At 59.8% G+C, this 15,073-nt stretch overlaps 1 protein-coding gene across 3 annotated transcripts; it reads left to right on the forward strand.

Annotated features, from left to right (window-relative positions):
* The first annotated feature begins 1,230 nt into the window (after positions 1–1,230).
* Positions 1,231–12,912, forward strand: ZNF865 (zinc finger protein 865). 3 transcript variants are annotated; one of them, XM_051990106.1, is made up of 3 exons: positions 1,231–2,120; positions 3,955–4,067; positions 4,204–12,912. In XM_051990106.1, the coding sequence occupies exons 2-3, from the start codon at positions 4,038–4,040 to the stop codon at positions 7,327–7,329; spliced, it is 3,156 nt and encodes a 1,051-aa protein (XP_051846066.1). In that variant the 5' UTR covers positions 1,231–2,120; positions 3,955–4,037; the 3' UTR covers positions 7,330–12,912. The 3 variants fall into 3 exon arrangements, with proteins under 3 accessions (XP_051846066.1, XP_051846067.1, XP_051846068.1); XM_051990107.1 differs by lacking the exon at positions 3,955–4,067; XM_051990108.1 differs by lacking the exon at positions 1,231–2,120 and having other exon boundaries at positions 4,022–4,105.
* The last annotated feature ends 2,161 nt before the right edge of the window (positions 12,913–15,073 follow it).

Below are 15,073 nucleotides of genomic sequence, written 5' to 3' on the forward strand. Positions count from 1 at the left end.
CCCAGCATGTTCCCTTTTTTTCTCTGATACTGCCTTCGTCCCGGCAGAAACCTTTTTCACCTCACCTGGACAACTGTGATATTACTGGCAGACCTTCCCTTCTTGATTCTCTCCCCATTCCGGTTCATTCTTCATTTAGTCACTAAAATGATTTTTTTTTAAAGCACAGACATGTCTGATCATGTCTCCCACTCAATAAAATCCAGTGGGTCCCTATTACCTCCAGGACCAAATACCTAATGCTCTGTCTGGACTTCAAAGCCCTCTCTAACCTTCAATCACTTCTACCAGTCTCTTTATTCCTTAGTGTCTTCCATGTATCCCAGTGACAAAGGCCTCTTGGCTGATCCATGAAGAACCACCCTACCTCCTCCACCACCATTTCCGCTCTGGGCATGATCTCTGACTGTCCATCAGGCCCAGCATGCGCTCCTTCCTCTGCTCTGACTACTGATCTTCCTGGTTTCCTTTAAGTCCCAACTAAAATCCCCCCTTCTATGGGAAATCTTCTCCCTTAAATCCAGGGCCTTCCTCCCTTAATTCTTTTCTATGGATTCTGTATTTAACTTGATGGTAGATTTGCTTGTTTTCTCCATCAGATTGTGAGCTCTTGGAGGACAGGAGCTGTGCTCTGCCTCTCCAGAGCTTAACACAGTGCTTGGTACCTGGGAGGCACAGAATGAACAAGCTTCCTTCTTATCTGTACCCAGGAGACCCTCCTATCTTAACCCCCTCCCTTCCCTCATGGGAGGAAGGGAGAGTTAATTCTTCAAGCCCAGAGCCCGGCCTGGGAGATTTCGCCTGTAATCATACATTCACATCGCACTCTCTGCCTGACTCTCGAGGACCCCATTTGGACTTTCTTGTCACAGACACGGAGAGATTGGCCATTTACTTCTCTAGCACATTTTATAGATGAGGAAACCGGAGCCAGCCGAGAACACCGAAGTGTCTGGAACAGCATTTGAGCTCCACTGGTGTCTCCCCGACCCCATCCGCTGCTCAGCAGAGGGCCTGCTTTGTGCTAAAGGCTCTGCTAAATTAGGTCATGTGATCCTCCTAACTCAGGAGCTCCGTTTCACAGATGAGGAAACTGAGGCACACCGTTCGCCCCAGGTCACGCTGCTAGAAGTGTCCCAGACTGCTCTGGAACTTCAGACTTCGGGCACAGGGCTCTATGCTCATGGCGCCCCCTAGAGGCCTCAACCCCGCGAGGGAGAGAGAAAGGGAGAGGAGGAGCTGAGAAAGTGGGAGCCGCTGAGAGGGCGGGATTAGAGAGGAGGCGGTCCTGGGGTGGAGTCTACGAAGCCGGGGCTAAGGAAGGAGGAGCTAAGGCAACGTCCGGGTTAGAGGAGGGGAAGCCTGAGGAGGAAGGATAGAGGCGTGACTTAGAGAAGGGGTGGGACTGAGGGGGAGGGGAGGGCAGGTTTGGGGTTGAAAGGAAGAGTGGGAAATAAGGGGGCAGAATTCAAAGGAACTAGGATAGGGGGCCTGAAAGGAGGAGTTTAGATAAGAAGGAAGCCATGGGGGGAGGAGAGAGAAGTGTGAGGGTGACAGATAAAGGGGATGGGATGGAGGGAGGGGCTTAGAGGGCGGGAGAAAGGGAAGGGACGGAAGCTGGCCCTAGTGCGCAGGTGCAGGTGGAGGCTCCGCGCAGAAGAAGGCACGCCTCTTCTCTCCGGTTCCCTCATCCTTCACTCTCCATCCCCGGGAGCTCTACACTTTGCGCACGCGCAGTTTTTTCCGCTCTTCCTCCCCGCCCCTTCCCCTCTTCCCTCTTCCCCCCTTCCCCCCTCCCCAGCCTTCCCTCGGATCTCCCAGTGCGCAGGCGGAGGCTGCTTGCACACGACCCTTCGCTCCGTTAGCAGTGCGCAGGCTCAATCTCCTCCGCTCTTCGCCCTCCCTCCCCTCTCCACGCCAGCGACCTCCTCTTCTCCCCGCTTCCAGCCGGAGTCCTTACGTTGCTTCCGCTTCCGGTGGCCGGCCCGGCGATCGACGCGGGAGGGGGCGGGGGCCGCGGGGCGGGGGGCGGCACTTCCGGTCGGGCCTTCGGGTCTCCCCGGAGCTGCGGCACCTCCTCCGCCCGCCCGCCCCCCGGTCTGCCCCCGGCCCCGGCCCAGGTGAGTGACATGCGAGGCCCGGGGGTGCCCCGGAGCCGCCCCCTGTCCGGCCCGGCGCCTGCAGTTCCCCCGGCCGGAAGAGGGCTTGGGGATCCTCCCGCCAGCGGGGGCGCGCTGGGAGATTCCCCCCCCAGGACCCGGGGTCTAAGAGGACTTGAGTAGGGGGCACTGGGAGGTCCACCCCGTACCGGGAGGGCTCTTAGAGGGTCTCCTCCCCTCCCTCCAGGCCGGGGTCCGAGGGGCCTCCAGTCTCGAACGGCGCTTGGAGATCCTTACTGTGCCTTGAGCGCGCTTAGAGATCTGCCGGCCGCTGCCGCCCCGGACCGGAGAGGAGGGCGCTTGGAGATCCCTCCCGGAGTCCCCCGGGCCCTGAAGCGTTTGGGGCGGGAAGGGGTGTTCCGGTATTCTCCCCTGCAGACCGGCCCCCTCTGGGTCCTGGGGCGGGGTGGGGGTGGGACTGTTTGGGAGGCTCTTGGAGGTCCTCCCCTGCAGGGAAATGCGCTTAGAGATCCTCCCTGAGAGAAGAGGAGGAGGAGGGTCTTAGTGCTTGGAGAGCCTCCCTTAGGGAGGAGGAGGAGGGTCTTAGTGCTAGGAGGAAGGTCTCAGTGCTTGGAGATCCTCCCCTAGGGAGGAGGAGGAGGGTCTTAGTGCTTGGAGATCCTCATTAGAGAGGAGGAGGAGGGTCTCAGTGCTTGGAGGAAGGTCTTAATGCTTGAAGATCCTCCCCTAGGGAGGAGGAGGAGGGTCTTAGTGCTTGGAGATCCTCCCCTAGGGAGGAGGAGGAGGGTCTCAGTCCTTGGAGAGCCTCCCCTAGGGAGGAGGAGGAGGGTCTCAGTGCTAGGAGATCGTCCCCTAGGGAGGAGGAGGAGGGTCTCAGTTCTAGGAGGAGGGTCTCAGTGCTTGGAGATCCTCCCCTAGGGAGGAGGAGGAGGGTCTTAGTGCTAGGAGGAAGGTCTTAGTGCTTGAAGATCCTCCCCTAGGGAGGAGGAGGAGGGTCTTAGTGCTTGGAGATCCTCATTAGAGAGGAGGAGGAGGGTCTCAGTGCTTGGAGGAAGGTCTTAATGCTTGAAGATCCTCCCCTAGGGAGGAGGAGGAGGGTCTTAGTGCTTGGAGATCCTCCCCTAGGGAGGAGGAGGAGGGTCTTAGTGCTTGGAGATCCTCCCCTAGGGAGGAGGAGGAGGAGGGTCTCAGTGCTAGGAAGAAGGTCTTAGTGCTTGGAGATCCTCCCCAGACTGACAGCATTCCCAGAGGACTCCAGGCTTAGAAGGGACTTGGAGATCATTTCCAAGTAGGGACAGCTTTGAAATGGCCATCATCTCCAGTAGATCCCTCATCTTCCCCTTAGCCTTTCCTTCAACCCGTTGTACAGATGGGAAAATTGAGGCAAGTCTGGTTCCACCCAGGGGTTCTAGCCCTGCCGGGGCCTTGAGTAGCTCCAGGCTCCCCAGGCCAGGCCTTCTGCTCCCCAGCAGGGGGTGGGGGTGGGATGGCGGAGACCTTGGGAAGCCCCGAAGCCTTTAACTGGGCTGGGGATGCTTGTGTGAAAGAGGGGGGCGCTTTGAGTGACTGGGGGGTTCCCCGATGGATGGTTGCGGCCTGGGAGCGGGGATGAGGAGAAGGGGGCAGACGGGGCCCCCGAGACCGATTTCCTCCGTTTACCCCCTGCCTGAATCGGGGGCCATTTGCGGCCCTCACTTTACTCCTCTTCCGGGGCCCGGAAGGGAAGGACTGAAGAGAGACTCGGGGGAGATGGGGCGGGGGGCAGGCCCTGAGGCCCCAGAGCATGCTGGGATTAGGGAGGAATCTTTACTTAGCTTCTCTGTGTCCCTTCCAGGGAGAGCCCCCCCTCGCTGCCCCCCCGCAATGGGAGATAAGGGGAGAAGCTGAGAAGAGACTCGGGGAGGGCCTGAGCGGGGAATGGAGCAGACTTGGGGTGAGACTGACAGGGTAAGACGGAGGAAGGGAGACTGAGGAGGAGGCTGAGGGTAAGGCCGAGAGGGAGCCGGGCTGGGGCGGGGCCCCGGAGGGGTTCGGCGGGGCCCGGGCTCCGGGGCCTCACTCGACTCCCTTCTCCCCGTCACAGAGAGGACTGCTCTCCCCGCTGCCCGCGATGGAGGCGAACCCCGGCGGCGGCGGGGGCGGGAGCGGCGTGGGGGGCGAGGACGGCGTCCACTTCCAGAGTTATCCCTTTGACTTTCTGGAGTTCCTCAACCATCAGCGTTTCGAACCCATGGAGCTGTACGGTGAGCACGCCAAAGCCGTGGCGGCCCTGCCCTGCCCGCCGGGGCCGCCTCCCCAGGCCCCCCCCCAGCCCCCGCCCCCCCAGTACGACTACCCGCCACCGCCACCGGCCTTCAAGCCCAAAGCCGAGACGCCCTCCTCGTCGTCCTCCTCGTCCTCGTCCTCGTCCTCCTCGTCCTCGTCCTCGTCGTCGTCCTCCTCCTCCGCCTCCCAGGCCAAGAAGCCCGAGCCGGCTCTGCCCCCGGGCTTCGGGGCGCCCCCGCCCCCGCCCCCGCCCCTCTTCGATGCTGCCTTTCCCGCCCCACAGTGGGGGATCGTGGACCTCTCTGGGCACCAGCACCTTTTTGGGAACCTCAAGCGGCCCGGGACGGCGGGCGGGCCCGGGGCCGGGCCGGCCACGCCGGGGCCCCTGCCCAGCCCCAGCCCCGGGCCCCCGGGGGCTCCCGGAAGCGGGGAGCTGGGCGCGGGCGCCAAGGACGACAAGGGCTACTTCCGCCGGCTGAAGTACCTGATGGAGCGGCGCTTCCCCTGCGGGGTCTGCCAGAAGTCCTTCAAGCAGTCCTCGCACCTGGTGCAGCACATGCTGGTGCACTCCGGGGAGCGGCCCTACGAGTGCGGCGTCTGCGGGCGCACCTACAACCACGTCTCCAGCCTCATCCGCCACCGCCGCTGCCACAAGGACGCGCCCCCGCTGCCCGGGGCCCCGCAGGCCCCGCCCCCGCCGCCGCTGCCCCCCCTGGCCCCCGCCTCCTCCGCCGGCGTGGACGGCGGGCCCCCGCCCCCCGGGGTGGCCCCTGGGGCCCCGGGCGCCGGCGGCGAGGGCCCTTTCACCTGCCCCCTGTGCTGGAAAGTCTTCAAGAAGCCCAGCCACCTCCACCAGCACCAGATCATCCACACGGGCGAGAAGCCCTTCTCCTGCACCGTGTGCAACAAGAGCTTTAACCGCCGCGAGAGCCTCAAGCGCCACGTGAAGACGCACTCGGCGGACCTGCTGCGGCTGCCCTGCGGCGTGTGCGGGAAGGCCTTCCGCGACGCCGCTTACCTCCTGAAACACCAGGCGGCCCACGCGGCCGCCGCCGGCGCCCCGGCGCCCCGGCCCGAGTATCCCTGCGACCTGTGCGGCAAGTCCTACTCCGCCCCGCAAAGCCTGCTGCGCCACAAGGCGGCCCACAGCGCCGCCGCTGCCGCCGCCGCCGCCGCCGCCGCCGCCGCCACGGCCCCCGAGGTCCCCAAGGACGGAACGACCCCGGCCCCGCCCCCCACCTTCCCCCCCGGGCCCTATCTCCTGCCCCCAGACCCGCCGGGCGACAGCGGAGAGAAGGCGGCCGCGGCGGCGGCCGCGGCCGCGGCCGTGGTCTACGGGGCCGTCTCGGTGCCGCTGCTGGGGGCCCACCCGCTGCTGCTGGGGGGCGCGGGAGGCCCCGCGGGAGGTGGGGGCGCGGGGGCCGTGGGGCCGGGGGCCCCCGCCCCGGGCAAGACCTTCTGCTGCGGGATCTGCGGCCGGGGCTTCGGGCGCCGGGAGACGCTGAAGCGCCACGAGCGGATCCACACGGGGGAGAAGCCCCACCAGTGTCCCGTGTGCGGGAAGCGCTTCCGCGAGTCCTTCCACCTGAGCAAGCACCACGTGGTGCACACGCGGGAGCGGCCCTACAAGTGCGAGCTGTGCGGCAAGGTCTTCGGCTACCCGCAGAGCCTCACGCGCCACCGCCAGGTGCACCGCCTGCAGCTGCCCTGCGCGCTGGCCGCCCCCGCCGGCCTGGCCCCGGCCGCCGGCCCCGGGGCCGGGCAGGCCTCGGCCGCCGCCGGCGCCGCCCCCCCCGAGGGCCTCAGCTACGCCTGTTCGGACTGCGGCGAGCACTTCCCCGACCTCTTCCACGTCATGAGCCACAAGGAGGCGCACATGGCCGAGAAGCCTTACGGCTGCGACGCCTGCGGCAAGGCTTTCGGCTTCATCGAGAACCTCATGTGGCACAAGCTGGTCCACCAGGCGGCCCCCGAGCGCCTCCTGCCGCCCCCGGCCCCCGACGGGCCCGGCCCCGACGCCCCGGCCGCCGGCCTGGACAACGGGCTGGCCGGGGAGGTGGGGGCGGCCGTGGCGGCCCTGGCCGCGGGGGAGGAGGCGGGCGCGGGAGTCGGGGCGGGGGCGGGGCCCGGCCCCGGGGGCCCCGAGCGCTTCAGCTGCGCCACCTGCGGCCAGAGCTTCAAGCACTTCCTGGGGCTGGTGACCCACAAGTACGTGCACCTGGTGCGGCGGACGCTGGGCTGCGGCCTGTGCGGCCAGAGCTTCGCCGGCGCCTACGACCTGCTCCTGCACCGCCGCAGCCACCGCCAGAAGCGCGGCTTCCGCTGCCCCGTGTGCGGCAAGCGCTTCTGGGAGGCGGCGCTGCTGATGCGCCACCAGCGCTGCCACACGGAGCAGCGGCCCTACCGCTGCGGCGTCTGCGGCCGGGGCTTCCTGCGCTCCTGGTACCTGCGGCAGCACCGCGTGGTGCACACGGGCGAGCGCGCCTTCAAGTGCGCCGTGTGCGCCAAGCGCTTCGCCCAGTCCTCCAGTCTGGCCGAGCACCGCCGCCTGCACGCCGTGGCCCGGCCCCAGCGCTGCGGCGCCTGCGGCAAGACCTTCCGCTACCGCTCCAACCTGCTGGAGCACCAGCGGCTGCACCTGGGCGAGCGGGCCTACCGCTGCGAGCACTGCGGCAAGGCCTTCTTCTACCTGAGCTCGGTGCTGCGGCACCAGCGGGCCCACGAGCCCGCGCGGCCCGAGCTGCGCTGCCCGGCCTGCCTCAAGGTCTTCAAGGACCCCGGTTACTTCCGCAAGCACCTGGCCGCCCACCAGGGCGGCCGGCCCTTCCGCTGCGCGGCCTGCGGGGAGGGCTTCTCCAACACGTATGGCCTTAAGAAGCACCGTCTGATCCACAAGGCTGAGAGGCTGGGAGCCGCCGCCGCCGCCGGGGCCAAGGAGTCCTGAGGGGGTCGGCCCCCCGGCTCCCCCGCTTCTGGGCGTCCTGACCAGCTCGGAGGGGCCTTTCCACCTGCCGACCCCCGACCCTTCTCCCCAAGCCTGGTAGGGGGGCTTCACTCCATAGGGATCTGGCCACTCCCAGCGTGAGGGATGGACTTAATCCTTCACCTCTCTCCCCCTCCCCCACATCCTGGGAACTCTAGGACCCCCCTAACACCAGACTCCCTTTCCATCTGCCCCTTTGTAATACCACCCCCCCAATGCCCGAACCTGTAGGAAATGAGGCTCGTTCCCACCCACCCTGCTCACCACCACCGCCATCTTGGATCTGGCTGGAATCGGGGAGGGGGAGGTGGGTCGGGAGAGACGCGGGGTAGGGGGGCTGATTGCCGTTTGGATGTGTGGGGAGGGTGCGGGGTGGGGGTGGGGGGGAGACGCAGTTTGTACAGACAAAGTCGGGAATAAATATTATCCTTGTGGCACGACTCCATCCTTTGCCCTCCCTACGAGACCCAGGGCACTCGGGGGAGGGCTCAGTGACCTGAGAACTTCCTGTCTTTCCAATCCCAAGATGCCCCTTTTCTCTTAGTTTTCTCCCCGCACTTCCAGCCTTAAGAACAAGCCCGAGAAGGGTCCCCTGATTCCACGCTCCTCTCCCCCTCCCCTCCCGACCCCCCCACCCCAGTCTCCCAGCTGGAGCCAGAAGCAGCATCCCGAGGCAGAGTTCCGCCCAGCCCGCCGACCTCCACGGGTCGCTCTCCGCTCTTGTCTTGCCAGCATCTGGGGGAACTGGCGATAGGGAGAACTCGCCTCGAGCCCCGCCCGACCCTGACGGGACCCAGCTCTGGCCCTACCTCCCTCGTGACTTTGGGAAAGCCCTCGGCGCTGTGGAAGTCCCTCAGACCCGGCCTCTCGTCTCTTATCCGGCCCCTTCGTCAGCCCCTCACGGGGCTCCTTTTCCTCATTCTCCTTCAGTCTTCCAAGTCAAGTCTTCCAAAAGCTCAGCTCCGACTGTTCCTCCACCGCTCTAGGAGCTCGAGTGGCTTCCTGATGCCTCCGGGATAAAGCCCAGAGCCCTCTTTGCCTTTGAAAGCGCTTTACGCTCGATCTCCCTCGGCTTCCACTCGAGTCGTCGACTCGCCCGTCCACCGTGGGCTCCTCGCCCGCTCCGTCCCGTCGCCCACCTGTCTGCCTTGCGCCGGCCATCCGTCGCGCCGGGGATGCCCTGTCCCGTACCAGGCCGACCTCTCCCGATGGGTTTGCCGATCAGTGCTTCCGATTCACTTTGTCCTTACTTTGCACTTGACTTGTGTTTCTGTACGATTCCTCCACCCCCTCCATCTCCCGCCCCTGAGAGACCCCCCCCCCAGACACCCCCCCATCTGAGGGCGGACTTTCCCGTTCTGTGCTTCCTGGTCCGGAGATGCTTCCCGGGATCCCGCAGCTGGGCTCCAGCTCTCCGCTCGGGGCCAGTGGGAAGAGTCGCTCTCTCCCTGGGCGACCTTGGGCAAAGCATCGCCTTCACCTTTGGGAGCCCTCATGCCTTCCTCTGAAAAAGGACGGGACTGGTCGGGAAGGCCTCGAGTTTTGGCTCCCTCGGCCATTCGACGCCTCTTTCTGCCTGGCCCTGGGGCAGAACCAGCAACGAAGGCTGGGAGCCGCAACGAGGCGACCTCGGCTTGATGACCCCCCGGTGCCGACTGCCTTCTCTCTTTGGGGAGCTCTCGCTGCTGACCACTCGGAAGCCAGGGTTGATGGCAGGTTTTTTGCCCCACGTGGAGCGGGCCAACTGGTCCCGAGCCAGAGAGCCTGTGGCCCGACGGCTACGAGAGATGGTTTTTAATGATAACGTCTACCCTTGAATCCCATGCTCGGTCACCGCTCGTACCAGCTCTCAAGCCCGAGGGGTTGCCGCCTCCGGCCTTCTCCATTAGCAGACCTCCGGCCGCTGTCCCACAGCTGTCCCGAAGGGGTCCGTTAGGCAATCTTGCCTTGGCCTTCGACGTTGCCGGCAGCCTTTGCTTCTCCCTAATTAGCTCAGAATCTCTTCCCTCTTCGAGGCCCCACCTCCAGCGGAGGCTCTCCTTGTAATCTGTGAAAAGAGAGCCTGAAGTCTTCCTCATTTCACGCCCCACAGCCTTCTCTGCGCCGTTCCCCGTTGCCTTCTTTGCCGAAGTCTCTGGAAGAGGAGCCCACTTTGCCTTCATCTCGTTCCCTCCTTCTTCCTCTTGAGAATTTTTCCTCCTTCAATACTTCTTTCAGTGTCTTTTACCCATTGGCTTCTTCCTTGCTGCCTCCAAAGATGGCCTCACTTTTCCCACCCTGGGGGGGGAAAGGAGACCCAAACCTTCCCCTGACGTGGCCGCCTCCTCGAGCTCCCGGTCCGAGTCTGTCCCGGTGGGAAAAGGCTTCCTCTGGGCTGAAGGAGCAGGGCGTCGGACCGATGCTCCCAAGGTCCTTTCTCTCTTGTGCTTATCATGGCCCAAAGCCTAGGAAGGCCTTCGTACTTACCGCTTAACGACTATGCAAGAAACCGTGAGCGCTAGAAACAGGAGGACACGAGGGGAACGCTTGGGACTTCCCCTGTCCCAGACTCGGTGTGGACGCCAGGAGAGCATTCGTAGCGGGTGCTCGATGGGGGGCCGCTCGGGAGCGCGTACGTACGTGTGCGGTGGCGTCCGGCTCGGCGACCTCAGCGTGTCGGCCGGAGAGAAATCCTGGCGCGCTGGGCCATTTCCTTCTCAGATCCCGTGTGTGTGTGAGTACCTGTGTCCTCCTGCACCCGTGACGCGCGCAAGGAGAGAGGCCCCAGTCGTGGGAGGGGGAGGTCAGGAAGGGACTCGGCTGCATCGGAGCTGAGGCTGTGCGGGCCGTGCAGGGTCCTGAGATCCGAGTTCCGGTCTCCATCTCAGTCTCTCCATTTGCCAAACGAAGGGATTAGGCCCCCGAGGGCCTTCCGGATCCAGATGGGGGGTTCTAGGCAGCGTGAATCCCCAGGAGGTCCCAGGCGGGTTGTGCGTGTGACAGCGAGGCCTCCGATGTGGCTGGGCCACGGGCCTTTGAATGGGAGACGGGAGTAGCCTCAGGGCCACGCCTGAGCAATCTTGGGACAGGCTGCCTGTGGGACGTGGCGGTTGGGCTGAGCCTTGAAGGATTAAGGGGACAGAGGAGGGAGAAGACTCCAGGCACGGGGATCAGCGAGGAGGCCGGAGGTCAGAGAGTGTGGAAGGCAATGGACCAAATAGGGGATTTTATGTTGGCTCCTACAAGTGGCAGGTACTTCCGCTGCGGGGACGCACGTGTGTGCACAGCAGGGAGCACGTCCGTGGCGGAGGATGGAGGAGAGGGACGGAGGAGGGCAGTTATCAGAAGGTACTGCAGTGGTCCGGGGGGCAGGGGGACAGAGCTCGGACTAGGGTGGTGGTTGACCACACGAGAAGGCCAAGAGTGCGCTTCCCTTTCCATGACGACTTCCAGCATCTCTCTTTACTTCGTGGCTCGTTACTGCTCTTCCTTTGATACTCATTCTCTCCAAATCCATCACCCAGTCCAGATCCCGAAGGCCCTCACGTCCTGATCTCCCCTTGGATAATTTCCCTTCTTTCTCAACAAAGCAATCTCCCTTCCCACTCCACCCCTTGCCCTTATACTAGGAAAGCTCAGCATGCTTATCAATGTTCCCCCAAATACCTGCCCTCCCAGGTCCTCAATTTGCTCACCTCCCACCTCCTAATTCCCCCTCAGCTGCACACAGGGTGGGCACCGTTACCACCCTTAGTCTTCCGCTTCTGTGATGAAGGACTTGTTATTTTCTCTAATCCCTCTCCTGTCCTTCCATCCCTCCCTACGCCCTGATTCTCCCGTCCGCTTTTTATGCTCCTGAGCTCAGATCTCCGGAGCCCCCGCCACGTTACGAGGCTCTCTTCCCACTCTTGACTCCTCGGTGAATCAGTTCGACCGCACCGTCCGCTCTGGACCCTCTGCTTTCCCTACCTTATTGCCCACCACACCTCGCCAAGCCCCAGCTCCGACTTATTCCCGCCATTTGCCGCCTCCTCGCATTGCTCCTGACGTGACTTCCTCTGGCTTCTGTGAGCGTCACACGCTGAATGGGTCCACCACACGTTTTGCTCCTAATTTCAGTTGTGCCTTCACAGTGCAGAGCAATTCTTTTCATCTCCCCTAGTTGCTTCCTCATCCCCTTCCCCGTTGGCCGTCCCAAGCCCGTACGTCCCTCAGACTTGCACAGAACTGCTGTCCCTTCGCTGTCAGCTGAGAACCTCGCTTTGTAATTTACTAGGGAAAAACGCGATCATTTAGTGGGATCTTCCTCCCTCCCCTCTCTCCTCATCTTATACCGTCGGCTGTTCCCTTCTCTTGTCTCCGAGGAGGAGATGCTCCTCAACAAGGTTAACCCTTCACACGTATCCTTGATTACATCGCTTGCTGTCTTCTCTCAAATTGAGCCGCTATCACCCCCAATCCCCAATCCATCTCCTACTGCCTACAAACATGCCAAAGTCTTCCCTGAGAAAATCCCCAGTATTCACTATCACGATCCTAAATCTCCTCCCCTTCCTCCTATCCTTCACAAGGGAAAAGTCCGCCCTTGCCATCTCTCCATCTCTCTCTCGCTCTCCCTTCTAAACCCACTACGCTTTGGCTTGAAGCCTTAGCACCCATGGAAACGGCTCCTCCCCAATCGCCAAGCATCTGATTGCCAAATCTAATGACCTTTCCCCCAGCCCTCATCCTTTTTGACCTCCCTGGAGCCGCTGAGGCGGAGCAGTCTGCTCCCAGACACACTCATCTCATTTCTCCAGCCACTTTGACTGCTTCCTCACTAAATAGACCCGAGCTCCCCTCCTCGTTCCACTTTGTCACCTGCTTCCCAACTTTCTCAGGATGAATGTCTCTGGACTTACCTAGGTGCAGTCTGGGAAAATAGACACTTTGGCCACTACGAGGCAACTCAGAGTCTTTCTATCTGGATAGAATCTACAAGAAGTTTTGCTATCCCAGAGAAAAAAAATCTGAGCTCACCTCAACGCTAAAATGAAGCATAAGGGGAGAACTTTAGGGAAGGGTTCATCTTGAACACTTTGAGCAATAGGGAGGGAATCAGGGTTAAGTGACTAGCTCAGGGTCACACAGCTACTAACTGTCTGAGGTCCTATTTGAACTTGGCTCCTCTTGACTCCACAGTTGATTCTCTAACCACTTCACCACCTAGCTGCTCCCTGAACATATTTTAGAATACTTTAAAATAGTCCATATTTATAAGTCACTCAATCCTCAATTTTTTTTCTTGCAGGACGGAAGAAGTGATGTGGGAGATTTTTATTTGTGAAATGAGGGGTTTGGACCGTATCTTTCATCTCTAAATCCTATAAGCCATGAGTAGCGCGATGGAGAACCGGGGTGTGGGATGTCATGGCTCTGACAGATGTACTAATTTTGTTGAGTAGTTTTGCTTAACTGTTTTGCAAATGAAACTTTTTTTAAATTAAAAGGATGGTTGGGGTTTGGTGGACTGACTCTAAGTTCCCTATCAACTCCAAATCTTGACTCTTTGTGTTCTTAAAGGAATATACTTGTGTTGTTTTGTTATGGTTTGGGGGCGCGTGGGGGGAGAAGGGTGGAGTATCTCCCTAGAGGCTGAAGAGCGTTACCCTCCAGAGGGAAGTTGGAGGACTTGAGAAAGTCAAAGGCCTTCTCTCCCATCCCTCATCTCCCCTTTTTTTTTTTTTTTTTTTTTTGGTTTTATTTATTTTTAATACACACTTTTATATGTTGGGAGAGAAAAATCAGAGCAAATGGGAAAAACCATGGGAGAGATTAAAAAAAGAAAAAAAAACAGAAAAAAGAAGTGAACAAAGCGTGTGTTGATTTATATTTAGTGTCCTTAGATCTTTTTCTGGCTGCAGATGGCATTTTCTATGCAAAGCTTATTGGGATAGCCTTAGATCACCGCACCGTGAAAAGAACCAGGCCTTTCCTAGTTGATCATCGCACATTATTGCTGTTATTGTGTACAATGTGTTTCTGCTTCTGCTTGTTTCGCTCAGCATCAGTTCGTGTAAATCTTTCCAGTCCTTTGTCTAATCCGCTCGTTCCTCATTTTTTATAGAACCATAATATTCCATGGCCTTCGTGCATCACAGCTTGTTCAGCCATTCCCCAGTGGATGGACGTCCACTTGTTTTCCAACCTTTGCTATCCCTGAACCTCATCTCTCTATAGAATCCTCAGCAGTGGGTCTGTGGTTTCACAGATGGTGCAGATCGCCATCATTCATGCCCCTTTATGCTGGTGGACCCTTCCCCTTGCCTTGCCATAAACCGTCTGTAAAGGAGTCCGCCCTACAAACTGGGGTTTTTCCTCAGCGTAGCTTAACGTTGCCCAAGAACAGCATGTGGCCATCCCCACTTTCAATGCATGAATCTCTGAGCTCTTTCCCTCCTCATTCGTGTCTTTGATGACATCTTTGCTTGTCCATCGTTGTTGGTAATATGCTAAAACATCCACCTGCGTTCTGTTGCCCTTTTCGAGTAGCCCGCAGTTGTGATTCTTTGGAAATTATGATATTCCATGACTTGCAGAATCAGGAAGAATATTAGTGTTAAAAGGTAATTTTTAATTTTTTTAAACAAGGGAGAACCTTGGTCATTGAAAATAATCGACTATTTCCTAAGGCAATCCAGCTCACTCCCCTCTTGTTCAGCTGTGGGTGCTACTTATTATAAGCATCCATGGTCCAATTCATTCGATCGTCCGCACTGTTGCGGATTCAAGTCTGGACAAATTCATCCACTTGATTTTTCCTGTGTGGATAGTTTGATCACACTCTGGATCTCCTTTGGGCTGATTTGCAGCGTACTAGGCCTAGTTGAATCAATCTGCATCCCTTGAGCAACCTGGAGAAATTTTGTGAGTAGCTCATTCATATTCCTCTGCCTTTTTGTCTCTATTTCTAATTCTTTGTTTAACACTTTCTGTCTCTCAGGTAGGGAACTGGAATTGGGATCTAGGCCCACTAGTTCCAGAGCCAGTGATTTTTTCCCCCACAGTGCCATGCTACCTTTCTCCTCCAATTACCCCACTTTGCTTCCTCTTTCTAAATCCTGAGTGAGTATCAGAACCAAGACATGACCGAGGTCATATTATCGCAGGGCCTAGAGTTGAGCAGGGCCATAGAGAGAGATCATCTAGTCAAAGCCTCTCTGAGAGATGAAGGAAAGGAGTCCCAGGGAAGTCCCACCGCTAGTTGCAGAGGTGGATCTGAAGCCAGGTCGTCTGTCTCCAAGTCGAATATTTTTTCCGTGACCATGCTTGGCCCAAGGATTTCCATGGGTCACTTGGAAAGAGAGAAGATACTTTCAACCTTCAGCACGTTAGCTTAGATTGGGCACAGTCTACTGCCCAAGAGCTCAGCCCTCCCACCTTTTCTCCCTTGGAAGAGGCTGGGTACCCTGGGTTTTCCTGCTGTGATATCCCCATTTCATTCCCAACCATTAGGCCAACCAGAGCTTTTGTTGAAACTCTGGAACAGACACCCCTCCCCCAACCCCCCCCCCCTCCCCCAGTACTGTCACTCCTTTCCTACCTGAGTTCTTCCTGGGGCCAGGGGATGTTCTGCCTCTGAACCCAAAGTGATGGGTGGTGTGGTCCCACGGGATCCCTGGCTTCCACAAGGATCCCATATCTGGGAATGATTTATCTCCCTGTCTAAATTAAGCAGGCTCTGCCG

Source organism: Antechinus flavipes, chromosome 3 (genome assembly GCF_016432865.1).
Source record: "Antechinus flavipes isolate AdamAnt ecotype Samford, QLD, Australia chromosome 3, AdamAnt_v2, whole genome shotgun sequence".
NCBI classification, from domain to species: domain Eukaryota; kingdom Metazoa; phylum Chordata; class Mammalia; order Dasyuromorphia; family Dasyuridae; genus Antechinus; species Antechinus flavipes.

What these genes read in the sequence shown, in the direction of transcription:
- ZNF865 (XM_051990106.1), top strand. Translation starts at nt 4,038, where the DNA reads ATGGAGCAGACTTGGGGTGAGACTGACAGG. An exon ending in CTTGGGGTGAGACTGACAGG is followed by an intron (nt 4,068 to 4,203) that starts GTAAGACGGAGG and finishes TCCCCGTCACAG; the next exon opens with AGAGGACTGCTCTCCCCGCT.